The 20,943-nt window shown below is 36.3% G+C and overlaps 1 protein-coding gene across 1 annotated transcript; it reads right to left on the bottom strand.

Annotated features, from left to right (window-relative positions):
• Window positions 1-449: 449 nt before the first annotated feature.
• On the bottom strand, window positions 450-16,127 carry LOC125810689 (acetyl-coenzyme A synthetase, chloroplastic/glyoxysomal-like). The gene is made up of 18 exons (XM_049490163.1): window positions 15,617-16,127; window positions 15,369-15,512; window positions 15,131-15,286; window positions 14,892-15,014; window positions 14,386-14,554; window positions 11,105-11,187; window positions 10,474-10,575; window positions 10,312-10,400; window positions 10,117-10,207; window positions 9,635-9,748; window positions 7,743-7,819; window positions 7,567-7,645; window positions 7,413-7,481; window positions 5,928-6,103; window positions 5,732-5,788; window positions 2,310-2,400; window positions 2,124-2,222; window positions 450-830 (listed from the first exon to the last, which is right to left on the bottom strand). The coding sequence occupies exons 1-18, from the start codon at window positions 16,055-16,057 to the stop codon at window positions 645-647; spliced, it is 2,346 nt and encodes a 781-aa protein (XP_049346120.1). The 5' UTR covers window positions 16,058-16,127; the 3' UTR covers window positions 450-644.
• Window positions 16,128-20,943: the final 4,816 nt, after the last annotated feature.

Here is a 20,943-nt window from a genome sequence, read left to right as displayed (position 1 = left end):
CATAAAATACTAAAACAAGAATATAGAAGTAACTGATAATGACAACCACCAATTAATTCATAAACCTTAAATAATCAACATTCAATCTGTAGCTACAGCCCCAGAACAAGGGCGTTTAGCCACTAATCTCTAAGTTGTGTACAAAAGGTATTACATTGGTAGTTTACCCTTTTTATTTGTGGGCTCCTTCCAACTTCCATTTTACACGTGATTGGCAACATATGAAGGCATATAGCAACCTTCGATGTTATCATGATCATGTGGGCTCCATAGAAATCTACGCGTCCAACTCTTTGTTATCAAATATATTGAAACTGACTAAAAAGGAAAATAAAGCAAATACTTGAAATGGAGGAAGTAATTCTTTATCTAGATTCTAGAGCTCTAACGAAAAGGAATAATATTTCCAACAAAGTGATGAAAAGTGGCACAAGTAAACCAAAATAACATTGAAAAGAAAATCCACATCTTGGTATTTTATTTCTTGATTTTAAATGTAACCTGATCTTCAAAAGTGTGTTAACCATAAGTTGTTTCAAATTTGGAGGAAAAAGGTACTCACACTAAAACGGAAACAAAATACCAATCTCTACCAACACAGTCAGCTAAACCTCTTAACTTCACTATATTTAGAAGTTGTTACTTTAGCAATCAGCAAGTGCAATAAGCTGATCAACCACAGTTGGGTCTGCAAGGGTACTAGTGTCCCCAAGCTCATCTAACTGCCTGGAAGCAATTTTCCTCAGAATTCTTCTCATTATTTTCCCACTTCTCGTCTTTGGAAGACCTGGTGCCCAATGTATCTTGTCTGGCGCTGCAAAAGCCCCAATCTGACATGTAAAATGGAAAACGTCAAGCAGTAGTAACAACTTCATGCAGTCTCAAATATAAGGAGAATGCTAGTGTACATTCTGCAGTAAAAAATTATATGTTCATATTTATCAGATTAAAAAATAGACCATCTAGCTTAGTTGGTAGAGCGTTAGGCTCTTAACCTTGTGGTCGTGGGTAGGGATGGCAATGGAGCAAGGCAGGCGCAAAACGGGGTGGGTAATAGTGTTTGTGGGGCAGTGTGGGTTGGTATTTTTGCGGGGCGGGTATGGGTTAGGGTTTTCTTCTTCTTCTTCCATATGTGGAGTTGGATGGAAATATATGTTCACAATCATTTTTGGTGTTTCAACTTGTCTGTGCATATAGGTTGTGCAGAATTTGTTTTTTTTGTTACAAATATAACAATTAACAATGTGAGTTAAAAGATGTTAGTGCTTTTAATGATTTTTTAGTCAATTTGGTGATATTTTAATCTTCCAGGTGCCGGCATTGAATAGTTCATGTGATTTAAATAGGTACAAAAGAACATAAAGCTATGCGGGACGGGACGGGTTTATGTGGAGCGTGGCGGGGTGGGGCAAGAAAAAATAATTGTGCTATGCGGGGCTGAGCGGGGTAAAGACTTAAACCCGCACCCGCCCCTCCCATTTGCCATCCCTAGTCGTGGGTTGAAGCCCCATGGTGGGAGTGATAGATTTATCCTTTGTCTTTCGAAAATCAGGACTCATTAGCAGTGCTCTCTAACCTTCTTTTTTTTTTTTCTACTTTGGTGTTTGTACAAGCGCATGTATGTTTAAATAGGCAACTCCCCAAAGGAATAAAACTAATAATTCCTTGGTTTTCATTTTATCTTCTCCAAAAATCCAACGCAACCCTTTTTTCAAATATCCTACCCAATACCACGGGTTTAAGTGTCAGACCCGTCAAGGAGATGACTACTTATGCCAACTACTATTTCGGTACTGAAGTACAGAAGAAAAAAGCAACACACACACAAAAAAACTAGTCTTCTAAGAGATAAGAAGGGCATGGTCCCAACAACATTGCAATGGAAAGACGAGACTCTTAAAGCTTGAAGATTGGCACAAACACTCTTTGTAAAAGTCATAGCTTCAGTCCCATGGCAAGATTTTCTCTTCTTTTTGTTTTCATTTTCAATTAAGTTTGGAGGGTTTATTGGCAATTTTTATCCCATTTGTAGATAGTATTCAAGTAGCCTGTCTAAAAAAAAAAAAAGGAAAAACACACAATACGCACATGTTGAATTGCCAGAGAGAATGGAACAAATATACCTGATTCCTAACAACCATCACAAGACTTTTTCGCAGGTCATCGCTGTATGGAACACCTTCGACTAGAGTAACAAATGCATATATCCCCTGTCCTTTAACCTTTTACGCAGACTCCAAAAGAACAGATTAGAGTAGAGAAGGGAAAACTCCATTTAAACTCAGACGAGAACTAGACCATGATAGTACCTCATGCTCCACACCAACCACAGCTGCTTCAGCACACTGAGGATGTGAAACTAGAGCAGATTCCACTTCGGCTGTGCCAATACGATGTCCACTGCATGTGTTAAAAATACTTCATACAACAAAAAAGTAGAACTACCAGTTAAACTAGCTATAAGAAATAGTACCTGCAAACTACTCACTTCCAATTGAATTAGCACCATTAAAGATTACTTCCAGCATAAAAGACATTTCAAATTTTCAAAATTGAAAGTTGTAATGACCCTCCAGGTCATTTTTGCCTTAATGCCTCCTTTTCGTCGTTTAGAGCGTTCCTATAGCAACCCCAAGTCATTTATGACTTGCTGGCACTGATTGTTCGATCGCCTAGTCGTTCGTTTGGATTTTGTGTAGCTTTCCATGTTTTAGAAACCTTGAAGCTTGAAAAGTGACTATTAGTCAGTTCATCACGAAAATGGCCTCAAAACGGAATTCTGACAATTCCATCAGCTCCAAAATGGCCAAATTAGGCTAGAAGTGTGGTTGACTCAAGTCCCGAGGCTTTCGGTGCGAGTTTAAACCATTTTTAGCATGTTAGCCTTGAAAACTGGCCAGCGGTTGACTTTGGTCAACATTCTTGGAAAACGTGTCCGAATGAAAATTCTGACAGCGCGATTAGCCTCGGAATGTCGAGTTTGGTCTAGAATGACCTTTCGTTCGACTCCCGAGGCCTCCGGACTCATTCCGAGCCCCTCGGTAGATTTTGGTTTTAAATGGCCTTTGAGAGTGGGACCCACTTTTTATCTAGATGACCTCTGATGGAAATTTCGACTGCGTCGTTGAGTCCAGAATGTCAAATTTAGTAGGGTAGCATATCTATTTTGTTTTTATCGGATTCCGAACGAATTTCAAGCACCCCGTCGGCCGTTAGAGACCTTAAAAAAAAAGATAGGAAATGCTGAAATCTGGTGCATCCCTTTTAGCGACCAGATTTTGGGCTTTTAACGACCAGATTCGTCTTTTAAAAGCCTCATTTCAGCCTGATTCTCAACTTCAAACCTTCATAACTCTCTCATTTCAAGTCCGATTTTAGTGATTCTTAGAGCTATCTTGAGTGGTTTTTCGAGGGGAACGCGTTGGCGTGGTTGGAATTCGTATTTGAAGCTTCGTTGGAGGTAGGAATTATGATTTAGCTGCTTCCATAGCTCATTTTCGAGCTCAATTTTTGGGAAATTTTGGAAGATGATTTCTTGGCCATTTTAGGTCCGAATTTGGTGATTCAAGAGCCTAGATTGTGGGGGGGTTTCGTGAGGATCGTCGTGGTGTGGTTGGTTTTAGCAGTTGGACCCTCGTTTCTAGTAATTTCTTGTAAATAGTTGCTGCCATTGTTGTCCTTAGTGTAACTTTGAGTTTTGCGTTGCATTTCGTGTTGGGACTGTTCAGAGCCCCGAATTGTGTTCCAAAGTTCGGGGAGCTGTTTAGAACCTATTTTTGGGGTAAATTCCGGAATTTCCAGCGTGGTCCCACTTTCCCCGTTTTACCCCGAAATTGGTTTGTCTCCATTTCTTGCGATTTTAGTGTCTAAACAACCGTAATAACATTGTGATTCTATTTTTGATAGTGTGGCAGCGTTCCAAAGGCATTCGGAAAGGGAAAGCTCCGAAAAAGTGATTTTTGGAGTGCGCGTGATCGGCCTACAGGTAGGCTACAACCTACCCTCTCTTAGATTGAGCTCGAGAATGTGAATGCATGTCGATTAGTTGGGATTTGGATTGGGTAGTTATTGAATCATGCATAGGTGATTAGAAATCATGTTTTCGACCTATTTCGGGAATTATCGGGTAATTGTGAGTATGCTATGTGTTATTAATTGACCCTCTTTGCTGTGTGGAGTATATGTAGGCTTGATTACTGTTTATTGAAGCATGTTGGGTCTTAGTTTAGGTTTTGACTAGGACTTGCCTTAGAAATGCATGATTCGGAACCGATAGACCTTAGTTTTACCCCGACGTCACTCAGCCGACTTAGATCCCTGTAGACTGGTGTAGCAGACTTGAGTCTGATAGTTTGGGCCTTAGCTAGGCAATACGCTTGCTCCGACGATAGTTATCCTTATTTCTCCGATACTACGACTTCACGAGTTACGTCGGCGACATTGGGTTTCCGCTCCGCGATTTGAAGTTGGTTTTTGATTCGGTTCCAAAGACTTACATTGATTGGCTAAGTGTGGACGGCATTCCACGGACATTTATGATTATGGATCGATTGGGACTCTTTCAGCAGCTACATTGGCACCTTTGTCGGTCATTCGGATCTAAGCTCCGGCCTCAACCTCATTGATATCTTTGAAGAGCATCCGATTCAAGGTCCAGCCTCGATCTTATGGATACTTATATAGAGCATCTGGTTAGAGGTTCGGCCTCAGTTACTTGATACTTGTGATTGGTTACTTGGGTACTTCTGGAGAGCATCCAGTTAGAGGTCCGGCCTCAGTTACTTGATACTTGTGATTGGTTACTTGGGTACTTCTGGTGAGCATCCGGTTCGAGGTCCACCCTCCGTACTGTTAGATTCTACTAATTGGGGTTGAGGTTCTGGTTCAATGTTCTCCGGTCTTGGGTTCTCAGATGCAGTTCTCTTTAGTTATAGTTATTCTGTGTACTCGTCGGGCTTATGGGGGTCTGTTCGGGTTTTAATCTAAACTTGCCCACGAGTTTACTTTCTGGGCTTATAGGGGTCCAGTTAAGTGTAGTTAGCTTATAAATTACTTTAGTTAGTTCTTTCTACACTCGTGTGCATTCCATTGTTTACTTAGACTTCCGTTCTTGACCTCTGTTTGTGTTATTCCTTCTTTTCATATTGCCTTTACTTTTCAAGTTCACTCGGCCTATAGTACCTGTTGTTTTGGTACTCATACTACGCTCTGCATCTGTTTTCGTGATGCAGGTCCGAGCACCAATGGCCAGCGTTGATATCCAACTTGGAGCAGTTTAATCCGGAGACGGGGGTGAGCACACGGCGTTTTGAACTATTTCAGTCTCCATTTGTATATAGACTTGTCTTTTGCCTTTCGAGACAGTTCAGTTTCTGTGGTCCACTTTTGGGACTTGTACTCGTTTTGTTAGTAGCTCTGTACTAGTGACTTCCAGGTTCTGGGAGGAATCTTTACTTGTATATATATGTTTTGGTTTGCTTCCGCCTGTTTATATTGTTATCTTAAATTTTGCCTACTCTTGTTTAGTTTCTGCCCTCAGACCCATTACTTGTTGTTCCGGGTTACGGGTTGGCTTACCTACTAATGGGTTATAGTAGGTGCCATCATGACTCGAGAAATCGAGCCGTGAGAGTTACCCATGCAGTTTCCCAAAGGAATTTCCTTTGTTCCTCTTATTCTTTCAAACTCTAATTAGGCTCTGAGAATATGAAAATTCATATGCAAACTATACCTCACATTAATCACATCATCTACTCTTCCGGTGAGCCAGTAGTAACCATCTTTGTCCCTGAAACAGAAATTTGAACATGACAAAGGAAAAATCAGTCAAAACTGCTTCAAGTAATCAGAAGGAAAACAAATTATGCTTATACGTCCCTTATGACAATGTATATAGACAACAAGGAGTGTACTTCAGTAGAAAATACCTGCTGCAGCCATCACCACTGAAATAATAGCCAGGGAAGGCACTAAAATATGTGGTTTCATATCTCTCATGATCCCCATGAAGTGTTCGGAATGCCCCAGGCCACGAGCTTTTCACGCACAGATACCCACTGCACTCACCTTCAATCTCAACACCTTTCTCATCCACTATTACTGGCTGCATGATTTTAGACATCATGATCATATGTTGGAGAAAGCGCAAGGACCATATTTTAGAGGGTTTTCCTTGATCCACATTATCATGATAAATAAAGAAACAAGTGTTGCATGACTCCAGGAATCATCATGTGTTAAATCTTAAATATATATTGCGTGGCATGGGTGACACAATCACATACTTGGACATTGGCTTCTACAATAATATCATCCTACAAGAGGAAACACATAAAACCTCCCATAAACTTGGCAGCACAACTTACTTTAGCACTTAAACTACACGGGCGTTTAAATACCCCCTAACATCTTTCAAGTGATTTAAACACCCCCTAGGGGATGACATGGCAGAGAGAGCGAGTGTACTCTACTAAAAGCGCGTGAAAAAAAAAAGGCTGAATTTTGTAAGCTCCTACGCAGGCCTTTTTTTATTGGTCAATATATAACTAATAGTTTATATAGTTTCTCTTGATATATTTACTCTTTAAAAAATATGTAAGTTTTCTTATTTAGAGGTAAATGAAATTTGTGGGTCCCCTTTTTAATTTCTTTGAAAAAAAATTCTTTTCATTTTGTTGTCTTCCTCAATACACCTATTTCTCCATTGAAACACCTCCTCCTCCATCTTCATCCCCACCTCTATCCACAATTTTCATTTCACTAGTCCTTTAATAATTTGTAATATTCAATACCAATGACATTTTATTGACGTCGATTTCACTCTATATTATTGATGTCAATTTTGCAAATGTAAACTTTCTTCAATTTTGAGTGACCCATTTTGATTTCTAGATCCATTCAAATATTTCTCATAGTTCGATGAAGATAATGTGAATATTATAGTGAATTTTCTTCTTTAAAGTTATTTAAAAAAATGTTGAATAGTGAAGAAGAAGAAAAGAAAGTATTGAAGATTGAAATGGTGAACAACAAGGAAGAAGAAAGAGAGGGGGGGCAGTATGTATTTATAAATTAATTAATTGGTGTAATTAATTTTAAAAAGTGTTTGAGAAAAAATGGTGAATAAGTAAAAAAGAAATAAAAATTAATGATGTGGTGCCTACATGGTTATGATGTGATGCTTACGTGGCTATGATGTGGCAGGTGAGAGTGGTGTTATGATCTCAGGGTGGAAAAAATCACTTCAAAGTTGTTAAGAGGGGTATTTAAACGCCCGTGTAGTTTAAGTGCTAAAGTAAGTTGTGCGGCCAAGTTTAGGGGTTTTTTTTATGTGTTTTCTCTTCCTACAATACAAAATAAAAGATTGGTTTCTAATCATACTTGGTGATCTGTTTATTATCTCAAGTAGGTACCTGGACTCCAAAGAAAGGAAAAGTAGCAGAACCAGGTTTCTGCGGCCACGCTCCTGGTAAAGGAGTAATCTAGAAGGAAATAATTAAGACTGAAGTAAGATATTAATTTTTCGGTGAGTGATAATAATGATGAAATAAGCAGTAACTGAGAGACCATGAAGCCACCGGTTTCTGTTTGCCACCATGTATCAGATATGGGGCACCTTGCATCACCTATCACATTGAAAAACCACCTGCTCAAAGACAAACAGAAACTTGAAGAAGGCAGCTCGTGGATGTCTTATTTAGAGGAAAAAGAACACACAAAAGATCTATATGTATAGTTGACACCTCCATGCACTTGGATTGATAGGCTCACCCACACTTCCAAGCACCCGTAAAGATTTGCGTGAATATCGAGAGACATGCTGAAAAGTCAAATAAACAAATATATATATATAAGCTATGCCACTTGTATTTGTTGATATTAAGTTATAATCAATGTTTTAAAAAGCAAAAGCATGAAGTTTTATTTTTTCTATTTGATGAAATAAGTATATTATTATATGAATGGGAACACCTCACAGACAAGGTGCATATATAAAGCATGAAATTTTCATACCAAAGCATGAATTAATATGAATAACATTCAATCATCTGTAGTCTATGTTACTCGAACTCTTCAAAAATACAAACGGATGCATGTCGGACCCTTTAGTGCATTTTCGGAGGATCCAACACGGGACATACAGTTGAACGAGGGATACACAAGGATGAATAAGGTAAATTATCTTTCCACTCTTTTAGAAAGATTACATTGACATTTCCTTGTTTTATTCATTTCCAAGTATCTTTCTTAATAGATGAAATCTTTTACCTTTTCTTTTTGGATAAAGTCTTAAATTTCATTCAAAGAAGAGCAAAACATGCCCGTATACAAGAAGTACACCAAAAAGATAACCTTAGAAAAGATATGGTTCTAGAAAAGACACCCAATATTCTGTACATCCTCATGGGAGCACCAAGAAGAAATAAGGGATAAGGGGCTATTCCTCAAGTATACGAAATCCTTACTCCCACAAAGCTCTCCTACTTTTCTCTCTGCATAGTCCATATAAGTTCTAGCGGAGCAACATCCCATGTTAAACATTGTTTCTTTCACAGTGTTCTCATCACTCACTCAAGTTCAAACTATCTCATAATTTCCCACCACAAATGAGATGTTATCCAATATACAAAGGAGGTCATTCACATCTTTAGTTGAGTCTTCACACATGATGCACCAACATAAGTAACCTTCCTCTTCCGCAAGTTCTCTACTATCAAGATCACTCCTTGCGCAACTAACCAAGTTAGAAAACATGCTTTCTCGGTACCCTAAGGATCCATATCAAGATATGTCAAAAAGTTGACTCCTTAATCAAAAGCTTCTCGTACTTGACACAAAAGTCTTCATTTCCATGCCCCTAACTCCATACATCTTGAATATCCTATGAATTTCTTTGTTGGTGAAGCAAATCGACCAAAAATATGAAATTCTTCAACCTCCCAATTTTGCAAGTTTCTCCTAAACCTCAAAAATCTTAAAATCACTTCTATCCATTGTGGACTCAATAATTGTAGGATTGATGTGTTTTTTGTGCATGAAATTCTTAGATGTTTGGAAATGTAATTCTCAAAACGTTGTTCCACCACCATCCCTGTCTCCAAAAACTCATCCTATTCCCATCACTTATCTTGAATGAAATATTCCCATAAAGTTCATCTCTCATATAAGAGTTAAAGTAGTTTGTTAAGCTCTCTATTACCCAATATTGCAAATTTCTCGTGAACTCGTACGAAAGCACAAAAAGTGCCTCAGATACAAGAAACTATATGTCATGGACAAATATAAAATGCCTTTCCATCAAATCAATTCTTCAAGTATATAAATAATCATGAATGCCAAGCCAATCAATCTTTTCTTTTTCTAAATTTAATCATAAAAAGAACACCCGATAAATAGATTTTTCCATTTCCTTGAGTTATATTTTCAGGCTTTTCATGCATGCTACATGACACCTCAATACGACTTAAGCTCTTGTACAAAGCCAATGAGTGCTTGTTGTTTGCGTAACCACTAGACCAGCTCTATAATTTCCCTTTAAACGATGGTAATTCTAACTACAAACAACGAAAAGTACATTCGCAGTACCGAAAACAACCATCTAGATATCAATGAAAATAAGTAGACATATACTTGCCTCGTCTCCCTCACGCATCAGAGATCTCACCAGTGTTGGAGCTGTATAAAATATTGAAACCTTATACTTATCAACAATATCCCAACAACGCCCGACATCAGGATAATTTGGGGCCTACAAATAAAAATAACAAAATGTTAGAAAGAAGATGCTAGGCAAGTGGAAGCCCTGCCTTCACAAGGTTACACATTTTTATCAAACTGTATGTTGTTCCCAATTTGTATTAAAGATTGTGAGTAATTCATGGAAAATCATTTTATGTATTAGATTTCTACCTTTTGGCGATCTGCTCGTATACGAGATATTTCTCATTATTAATAAAACTATTTAATTTATAGAAAAAATGGAAATACATGAGAAAGAAAACTAAAATTAAATTATTCAAACTTTTCTTTTATTTAAACTACTTTTGCTAAATGCTTTCACTTAATCAAGATATATTTGGACAAACAGGTTATGTTTGGTAATAATAAAATAAATACCCCTTCAAAAACCACAACAGTTGCCCCATTTAGCAAAGGTCCATAGGTTACATAACTATGCCCAGTAATCCAACCACAGTCAGCTGTACACCTACAAATATTGAAAATATCCAAGTAAAATGCATTTCAAGAATTTTGACCTAGTTTTAGAATAATGAACTAAAGTATAGAAGAAAGAGTAGTTCTTGGAATTACCAATATATGTCTGTCGGCTTGTAGTCAAATGCATACTTGAATGTAGTAGCAGTGTACACCATATATCCTCCCGTTGTATGCAAGACACCCTTAAAATAAAATGAAAAATATAAGACATTAAAGATGTGAAAAAAAAGAGTGCAACTCCACGAAGCATGAAACCTTAGGCTTTCCGGTACTCCCACTAGTGTAAAGCAGGAAAAGGGGATCTTCCGCATCAACCCACTCCACATCACATGTTACTGGATATTTCAGAATAACATCCTGGAACCACGCAAGCAAATTGGACTCAACTGATCAATAAGAAGTGAAATCCAGAAGGAATACAAGAGCTTAGCAGCCTAATGTTGACTGTATGGTCCAGATATACAATTGTCATGCACATTGGACTATAAAAATAAGGTAAATTGACAAGACACATACAAGGAGAAGAGTTGTCATCCAAAAAAATAAGGAGAAGACAACAATGAAAAACATAAAAAATGTTTGCAGTTGTGACACCCAACATAACTGTGTGCTCATTAACAGAATCCACAATTACTTAATATATCTGCCAGACAACCAAGCTCATTACAAAATTCAGAGTTTTGTACATATATCTTGCAAGCAATAACTCTTCTGAACATCTGCAGAAATCGACATTACAATTAGAAAATGAAAAATATTTACATGAATCCCAACTATGAGGAACAAAAGAATACAAGAAAGGTATGTCTGAGAGAGATCTCTGCAACTACAGAAGCTTCAAAGTTAAAGGGGTATCAATTCTGTAATTAAGCTAGGTATTGCTAACCTGCCACCAAATGTCTCTCCCCTTGGTCCATTTAGTCATTTCCTTTTTCATTGCTGAATCATTTTCATATGTCAAACACACATCTGCAAGGTGAAATAAGAAATGGAGATGGAAACCTATAAACCCTTGTAATGTAAACATATGTTGTAAAAATAGATTTCCAGTTAATGAAAAAGAGATAGATATTGGGTGCATAGTCCAGAGTTTCAAACTGTGCGCTAGCTGGCCCTCGGTGATTTCTTAGTTATAAAACCCAAAAAAAGATGTATATAATCAACCAAGTTTCTACACCGGCCTCCTTCACCCTCAGCAATATCAATTACTATTGTGAACACAAAAACCTATCTCTAAAGTGGAGCCTAGTTTAAGCTGTCAAGCAAGTGATGATTGAATGAAAGAAAAACCACTAGTAGGGATATGGATGGAGTCTCGCTCAGTAAAGAGAGTTGTAGGCAAGAAGCAATTCCCTATCTTGGCCGCGGGCAAGCTTCCTTAGAAGACTCTGAAGCTTTTTCCTTTTTTAGAGAGTCAGTCTATTTTTCGATAAAGTGAATGCTTGAATAAATAATCCTACACACATACATGGTTTTCTACGAGAAAAGGCATCCAACACAGTCAGGCAAGTAAGCACCACATTGTTAACATTCTCTCTCGTATTCTAGTATATGACATACCAACTAATGCAAATTGTCCTTGTCACTTTTTTTTTTGAGAAAGATTGTCCTTGTCACTTTGTTCTCAACTCTTCTCACCTCTTGGGCGAGACAAGCTACCTTTAGCTAGGAGCCTCTTTTCCTTCTGCTCAGCTCCCCGAAAACAACGTGCGATTTGCATGTGTTAAGCATATAGCTAACGTTCCTTCTGAGCCAGGATCAAACTCTTCTTTTGAGTATGATTGGGTTTCTATGCTTTTCCCAGATAATGCGGGTTAAGAGTGAAGCTATCGCGCCTAAGGCGAAAGACTCTGTTCGGCTCGATAGGTGGCAGGCTCAGAACAAGAGGATAAAGACAAGGGGGAAGTTTAGTTATTAAGTTCCTTTATTAAGGTAAGGATAAGATAAAGAGAGGAAATATATATATAACTATTATTTAGTTAGACTAGTGACCAATAGCTAAAGAAAGTGAAAGAAGTAGAATCAAGCCATTCATCTGAAAAAAGCTTTTTGCTTTATTTGCCCAATGGGCTGAATGGAGGAAGGAATGAATTTTTGAGTTTGATTGGTGGAGATGGATCCAGCGACTGCTGAAAGACTCAAAAAAAAATGAAAAACATTGATACCGACGGCAGCAAACCCTGGATGCCCCGGACCATTTTGAAGCGTTGGCTAAGATCAAGCTCATCTATCTCATGAGATAGATGCTGTCTTTTTGGTCCTGGGGCGATCCCGGCAACCCCATGCCGAAGAAAGTAGCCAACTATCATCAACCAGAAGCCACTCTCCGGGGAACCCACTTCGGACTACTTATTCCCATTGAGTGTTATATACTCCCCTATGTCTTGTATATTCGAGAGTACTTTAGCATCTTCAATAGTCAACATTCCTTTTGCATATCCATAGTTTTTCACTAGGCTTCTGTACTTTCTAGAAGCAGCAGATGATAAGGCAGCCTTCAAAGTAGATAGCATCACCCAGTGATTCCAAAGAGATTCATGAGCATATATTCCAGAGTTTGTTACCGCATAAGAGATGTTTATATTCTGTTTCATGCTTCTTTAAGCAGTTTGAACCACTTGTGATGCTCTCTTTATTTGTATGTTGATGCTCAATAATTTGGTCTCAATTCATTCATGAGACCTAACCTAAAGCAAAATATGTATACCCCTTTATGAAGAATCATTTACTGCCATTGCCAGTTATTAGCTCTCCGTTCTTCTTTATTAAGTCTTTCCATTCAATATTTGCATCATCCCCAATGATAAACCAAGAGAAATGAGCAACATCTGGCCAAATGGGTAATGCCACATCTTGGGTGGGGGCTAATACTGCTTGCTACTCTAAATTACCATCAGTGTGTCAAATATGACCACGTATCTGTGCAAATAACATTCTAATTGGTCTTCAACTTGAAGAGTAAATGTTGTCCAACCAATCAACATTAGTTCAATTAGGCTGAAATCTCGTTACTCCCTGGACTTATGTTGTGAATGTAAAGTCTACACATCTCCCTTTTGCTGATGGTGTAAAGCACAACTAGTAAATTATAAACAATATATACCCTGTACAAGTATGACGATCAGACTGATCAAATTGGACAGTCCAAGATCCTATCTTGTTCTCTTAAACCCTCCACTTTGTGTAATGATTTTTTACATGGATTAATTATTTTGAAATTGGTAACATGATTTTTTACATGGATTAATTTGCCCGTTTAATCAGGAAACGGAAATCACAATGCATCGCTTGACATCCGATCAATAATCTACTAAGACGCCACTGTCCTAAAACTTCACCACTGTATGAAAAACTATGATACTTATTTGTAATGAGGTAGATAATTTTATTGTTAATTTGAAAATCTCCTCTATACAAGTAACAAAAACATACCCAGTGAAATCCCACAGGCCACAAGTGAGGTCTGGGGAGGGTAGAATGTACACAGACCTTACCACTACCTCGTAGAGGTAAAGAAACTGTTTCCAAAAGACCATCAGCTCAGATGTCCTCTATACGAGTAGTATATGAAAAAATAGAGAATCTACAACATAATATGAATCTCCACAAACAACACCCAATCTTCTGTACACATTGGAATTTAATGGGTGCACCAAAAAGAAATTAGGAATGAAAGGTTATTCCTCAAATGTGCATAGTCGTTCTTTACCCATCAAAAGCTCTCCTATTTCTTTACATCCACAAAACCCACGTAAGTGCTAGTAGGAAACATCCCACTTTTTGATACGACAATTTGATTTACGAGTAGACAAGTGAGTTGCTAACCAATTTACAAGATATTCGACTGGTGCAAATTACTTCCCGCACCATGAAAGTCCACTTTGTTCATTTGTGAAATAAATTTTTGGGAAGATATGGTTTATCCCAGTAAGAAAGCATATTCTAGTTAATTCGTTAGTGATTAAAACAATCAACACACGCGAATCCCAATTGACAACCACGAAAATTGAAGTTGTCAACAAAAGATAATGACAATGAACATATAATGATGGGTTTGACAAGCGTTCAATATTTGGCTCATGAAATTATAATAAGTGTTTGCTACAAATTGCACTATAAAAATATTGAGAAAATTAAATGAAAATAGAGATTTGATTATCTTCTCACCTGTAACGATGCCCTTCTGAGCAGATTCTAGAAGGGCACTATCAACAATTTCTTTGAGATAAATAATCTTGGACCCCCTCCTAACAGCATTGCATGTTATGACAACCTTCGGTCTGCAATCTATGATCCTTTGAGCAAGAGATTCAGCTGAGAAACCAGCAAACACAACCTGAAGTATAAAACAACCTGGATTATGATGTTTCCTACCCTATGTATGTAGTGATTACAAAGGAGGACAATATGAAATGTTGTTTGCTCAAATTAAAGGTCATTGTTCACTTAGTAAGAATCAATTTGACAATTTTATGGAGTGAAATTGGACGATAACTTATGTGTGGTTTTAAAGACAAATATAGGCATTGGAATGCAACTCTAAGAAGAAAGTTTTAAAAAGAATCCAAATTTAAATGAAAAAACAAGTCCAAAAATAATGAAGATTTAACTCAAAAAGGGGAGCGAACATTCAATTTGAAACAAAAGAGAATATAAATTAGACTAACTATTACCGAGTGAATGGCACCAATACGAGCACAAGCAAGCATTGCAATTGGTAGCTCCATAAGCATGGGTAAGTAGATGACAACTGCATCACCCTTGTGAACTCCAACATCTTTCAAATAATTTGCTAGCTGGTAAAAAACAATATTAGAAACTTCTACTATATTTTTGCACATTGTTTTATAAGAGGAAAAATTAAAATATATAAGTTTGTATGTGGAACAGGACGAAGAATGCAAAAGAAAACCTGGCAAACTCTAGCCAAGAGTTGATTGTACGTCATAGAACTATCAAGACCAGGTTCATTTCCTTCCCAGTAAATTGCTGTTTTGTCACCCTTTCCAGACTCGATGTTTCTATCCAAGCAGTTGTAGCAGATATTTGTCATTCCACCCTTGAACCACTGTTAAGAAACAATGGCGGACACTAAGAAAAACAAAAGTTGGTAACAAGTTTTTGAGAGATAAAATGGATAGGTCACTGACCTCGATCTTGATTTTCCCCTTTCGAACATCAAAATTCTCATGGTACACCTGCTGGCCCCATTTCTCTCTCCAGTAAAATTCTGATGCAATGTCAGACCAGAATCCTGAGGGATCGTGGACCGACCTTTGATACATCTCCAAATACTAAACAGAAGATTGAAGGGTCAAAATTTTCCATGATAAGGTCTAATTGGAAGCAAGTCTTAGATAGATAGATTGAAGAAAAGATGATGAGGTATGGAAGGAACCTTCTGAAGAGAAGAAACATGAGCGTGGCTAGAGAAATCTTCGCTGGGAAAGACGAGATCATCCTCCTCGGAAGCAAGTGCCTCGCCTAAGATAAGAGCATTCAATCTGGTTATCCTGCCGGCTCCGGAAGGCAAGTGGGCCATGGATTCCACATGGCGCAAGTGATTGGATGTCGTCAAGTTCTTCCTTGGACTAACAGTAGTCGATGACGACAATGAAGCGGTGAACGGGTCTTCCATCCTCACCAAGGGACTGCCCCCGAATTCAGACGGTAAGCGAGAAAGGAACGTGAAGGAAGGCCTCTTGACGCTGATTGACGGTCTGTTCAGCGGGGACTTGGCAGTGGGAGAGATCGGAAACAGAGATTTTGAAGTATAAATACAGCTGGTGCTGTTAATAATAGTGGTATTGTTGCTATGATGGGTCATACTTCCTTCCATAACTATTTTTATGGTGCTTCCCAATTTAGCAGGGAATACTAGTTTTCTACTGGAAAAAATAATGAAGCTGAAAAAACTTCTTGTGTGCCTTTAAGTTCTTTGTTTTTATTATTTTAGGAAAATGGATTAAAATCTCTATAACTTGTTTTGTTGTTTTCATACTCTAATCAATAAATGGCTAAAATTGCCTTTTGTTTTCAATTTCGGCTTAAGAAAGTTTTGAATTCGTCCAATAATACGATGAATCCGCCAATGAAGACAAGATGATAATGAAGAATCTCCCATTAAAGGAAATTTCATCAATATGATATTTTTAGCATGGAAGATTAAGTTTTCATCCTTTTTTTTTTTTTTATGAAATCATGATAATGAAGAAAAAAAATTGAGAAGGGTGAGTCTAACTTGAAGACATAAGAAAAAGCGATTAAAAAGTGATAACGACATGGATCGCATAAAAGTTTTAGGGGAGCTTGATGGACACAAAGTAAAGACATACAATGTGTGGAATGTCCACCAAAATTACGAAAAAGAAGAAAGAGGTCATTTATGTATCATCTCATAATTTCAAGAATTCACAAAATAATGCAACCAAAAAATGTTTTCCAATTTCCTCATGTTTGGTTGGGTTAAATGTTTTGGAAAATATTTTTCAAATCAACTCATTTGCCTCAAATTTAAGGAAAATGACTTCCCTTCAAAACTTATGGAAAACATTTTCCAAAACTCTCTTCCAACTTCAAACTACAATTATTTTTTTGTTGAAAAAATCAATTTATTTTGTTCCTACCCTCAAACCAACCCCCCCCCCCAAAAAAATAATTAAAGCTTGTTTTTAAATTCAAATTTTTTACCCACCCTCACCCCTACCCCTACCCCCACCCCCTCCCAAAAAAATATTAAAAATTATTTTTAAAAGATATTTCTAATTTCAATTTTTTATTTTTTACCCCCACCCACTACCCTCGCCCCCTATCAATTTTTCATTGTTTTTAAAAAATATTTTCAACTTCATTTTTTATTTTTTCATCCCGATCCTCAATCACCCACGCCCCCTCCCCGGCCTTCCCCCCCCCCCCCACCCAAAAAAAATTGAGTTTGTTTTTAAAAAATATTTTCAACTTCAAAATTTTATTTTTTCACCCCTACACTCGACCCCCCTCCCAATCCACCCACCCCCTACTCGCCACCCCTACCCCAAAAAAAATAATTTAAGTTTGTTTTTAAAAAATATTTTCAACTTCATTTTTTTACCCTATCTTGATCCCCCTTCACGCACCTCCTACCCAGCCCCCCCACCCACTCCACCCCTACCAGCCCCACACACCCCTGATGTGAGGCTAAAAATACATATTTTTAATCATTATTTTCTCACATTTATTATTTATATTTGTTCTTTTTGAGCATGCATTTTATGGATTGTACTAAATTATGTATTTTATGTGTAGGATTAAATTGGTGGAAAAATGAAGAAGTTTAGAGCTAAAACAAATTAAAAATGGAAAGTTGAAGAATGAAATCAAACAGACAGCTTAATGAATTAAATTTATTAAAATAATATATTTATACATATGAGGCCAATGTGAACGAATTGCCAATTCAAATTGAATTTGGCTCGCTGCTGCCACGTGTCTATAGCTAACCGTCCCTCTGCCGCCAACAATTTGAAGAAATCCAGCGAGCAATTGGAAACCCAATTTAATTGGGTTTTGTTTTCCTAATTTGTCTTGAACTTAATTATTTTATTTAGGGTTTCTATGTCTATAAATAGGGCATGAAAAATTATTCTTTAGGGAGGCGAAGAACCAAGATACAAGACACAATATAAATTTTCTTCTAGCTTAGGAACTTTGGAAGAGCCGCCGTGGAGGCCGGAGAATTGTGGTTTATTCTTTCTTCTCCTTTATTATTTATTTGTATTCGTGATTAATAAAAGATAGTTTAGCTATTGTTGTTAACTTTTTATGATTAACACAAACATATTTATTTTAATAAATTCTGATTGTGTTTTTGAGATAATGAGTAGCTAACTTTCACAACTAGGGTTGTGGGAACCATAAACGATTAACAAAGTATGAATAATAACTAAGTAATTCTTGAATAGTGTTGAAGCATGCATTGATAATTCTTTCGTCTAGAAGTCTTTTTAACGGTGGCCAACGTTAGAACTCACCTTGTTGCTACTTGCCGGACCAAGGAGGTAATCAACAAGAAAAGAATTATCAACATAGATTTAGTGTGATACTATCTAATAGGCTAGTGTCGATTGGTGCGAAGTAATAACTAAGCCAAACATCGATTATGATGTCTAATATGAGGTAAAGGCAAGGGTTAGTAAATTATATACATGTAGCCGGACCAAGGTGCGGGGTGAAATTCTCTAGATGCCGGACCAAGGATTTAGAGATACCTAACTTATCACTTTGCATGTAATACACTAGAAAAGGATTACTACTATTAGGATTACAGCGTTATGAGCTTATGGGGAATACATTCCTAGTTACTTTTAATAATCTGAATATAATTAAATACTTAGTTCAAAGCTATATTTTTATTGTTTTTATATTATTTCAATTTAAATCCCCCCATTTTTATATAACGACTATTGAGTTAAATATTTGCTATTGATAATATTCTTCCATATTCTCAGTGGGATCGACCCCGACTCATAGTTGGGTAAATGTATTGCATACGATCATTTATATTTCTTTTCAAAAAGTATATTTGAACGTTATCAACCCCCCCCCCCCCCCCCCCCAAAAAAAAAAATTCAAGTTTGTTTTTAAAAATATTTTCAATTTCAAAATTTCATTTTTTACCCTAGTAAAAATAAAAGATATTTCTCAAAAAAAAAATTCATTCATAAATCAACACACTAAAAATCTTTTTCGGAAAATATTTTCTACTCACCAACCAAACATGAGAAAATAAGTCAAAAATCAACTTGTTTTCCAGGAAAACATTTTCCTTCATACCAAACACACCCTAAGGGTAAAATTGTAAAGAATGTGTCTTCTTTATTTTATTAGTATAAATAGTAGTCTTTTTATTTTGGAAGACTTAGACTATGTGGATTATGAATGTTAAATGAACAAACTTTTTCAAGAATGTAGTTTAAATGTGGAATCTCTTTAGGTTAGTCTAGCTTAGGGTGTGTTTGGTATGAAGGAAAACATTTTTCGGAAAATGTTTTTTCTTATTTTCTCATGTTTGGTTGGATAAAATGTTTTGGAAAATATTTTTCAAATCAACTCATTTTCCTCAAATTCAAGGAAAATGACTCTCCTTCAAAAATTAAAGAAAACATTTTCCAAAACTTTCCTCCAACTTCAATACAATTTTTTTGTTGAAAAAATCAACTTTTTTTTTGAAAAAATAAATTTAAAGCTTTTCTTAAAATATATTTTTCAACTTCAATTTTTTTATTTTTTTACATCACCTTTACCCCGATCCCCCCTCCCTCCTGCCAGCCCCCTGCCACCCCCCCCCCCCCCCAAAAAAAATAATTTAAAGTTTGTTTTTAAAAATTATTTCCAATTTCAAAATTTTATTTTCACCATACCCTCACCCCCCCCCCCCCAAAATTTAAAGTTTGTTTTTAAAAATTATTTTCAATTTCAAAATTTTATTTCACCCTACCCTCACCCTCCCCCCCAAAAAAAATAAATTTAAAGCTTGTTTTTAAAAAATACTTTCAATTTCAAATTTTGTTTTTCACCCCCCCCCCCCCCGGCCAGCCCCATTGCCACCCCCTTCCCCAAAAAATAAAATAAATTTAAAGTTTGTTTTTAAAAAAATATTTCCAATTTCAAATTTTTATTTTTTCACCCCACCCTTACCCGCGACCCCCGCCCCTTCCCATCAAGCCCCCACCCCCCACTCACAAAAAAAAATTAAGTTTGTTTTTTAAAAATATTTTTAATTTCAAATTTTTTATTTTGTTTTACCCCATCTCACCCCTACCCCCCCCCTCTATCCGCGACCCCCCCCCCCATCAGCCCCCCACCCCCAAAAAAAAATTAAGTTTGCTTTTAAAAAATATTTTTAATTTCAAATCAGAAATTATTTTCTACTCTCTAGTAAAAATAAAAGATATTTACTCAAAAATAATTTTCATTCATAAATCAAACACTAAAAGATCTTTTCCGGAAAATGTTTTCTAGTGACCAACCAAACATGAGAAAATAAGTCAAAAATCTACTTGTTTTCCAAGAAAACATTTTCCTTCATACCAAACACACCCTTAGTGTAGCTTAATCTAGATAAGTGATGAGTGGATTCTCATTGTTGATTTAGGACCACTTGAGATTGTTCATTTGTGGTTTTCAATTTGAGTTGTTTCTTTTCGAATTCAAGTTTCTCTTCTTTATTAGTTGATTGTTTATTCAATTAGTCTTTCTTTATTCTCTTCTCATCTCTTATTTCTCACCTATCTTACTTTTGTGTTGTTTAATTACGCATTTGATTTTAATTTATTTTTATTTAATTTCAATCTTTTTTCTCTTTTTTAACGTAAAACATTTGTTTTCTTTTTTCTTTAATGTCAAACTTTTTCTTTTTTTTAATGTAAAAATTATTTATGATTTTTGTGGTGTTGACACGTAGGTGTTATCACCTCTCCTATATATATATATATATATATCATTTCAACAACAACAAACAATTATGAATTTATGATGATTATGAGCTTTATTTTTATCATGCTTGCAAAAAAATATAATTAAAAATTAAATATTAACTCTATGATGTTTTCATCATTGTTCTTTTTTTTTTTTAAATGTATTTATAATTTTTATGTAGTTATCAATTATTTCATTTTTTTGTTCATTTTTGTATTTCATATTTATTTATTTATTACAAATAAAATTAATGCATAATTATGAATGCAA

This window comes from Solanum verrucosum, unplaced genomic scaffold (genome assembly GCF_900185275.1).
Source record: "Solanum verrucosum unplaced genomic scaffold, falcon-dt-bn FXZP01000032.1, whole genome shotgun sequence".
NCBI lineage: Eukaryota > Viridiplantae > Streptophyta > Magnoliopsida > Solanales > Solanaceae > Solanum > Solanum verrucosum.
This window is presented reverse-complemented; position numbering and strand designations above follow the sequence as displayed.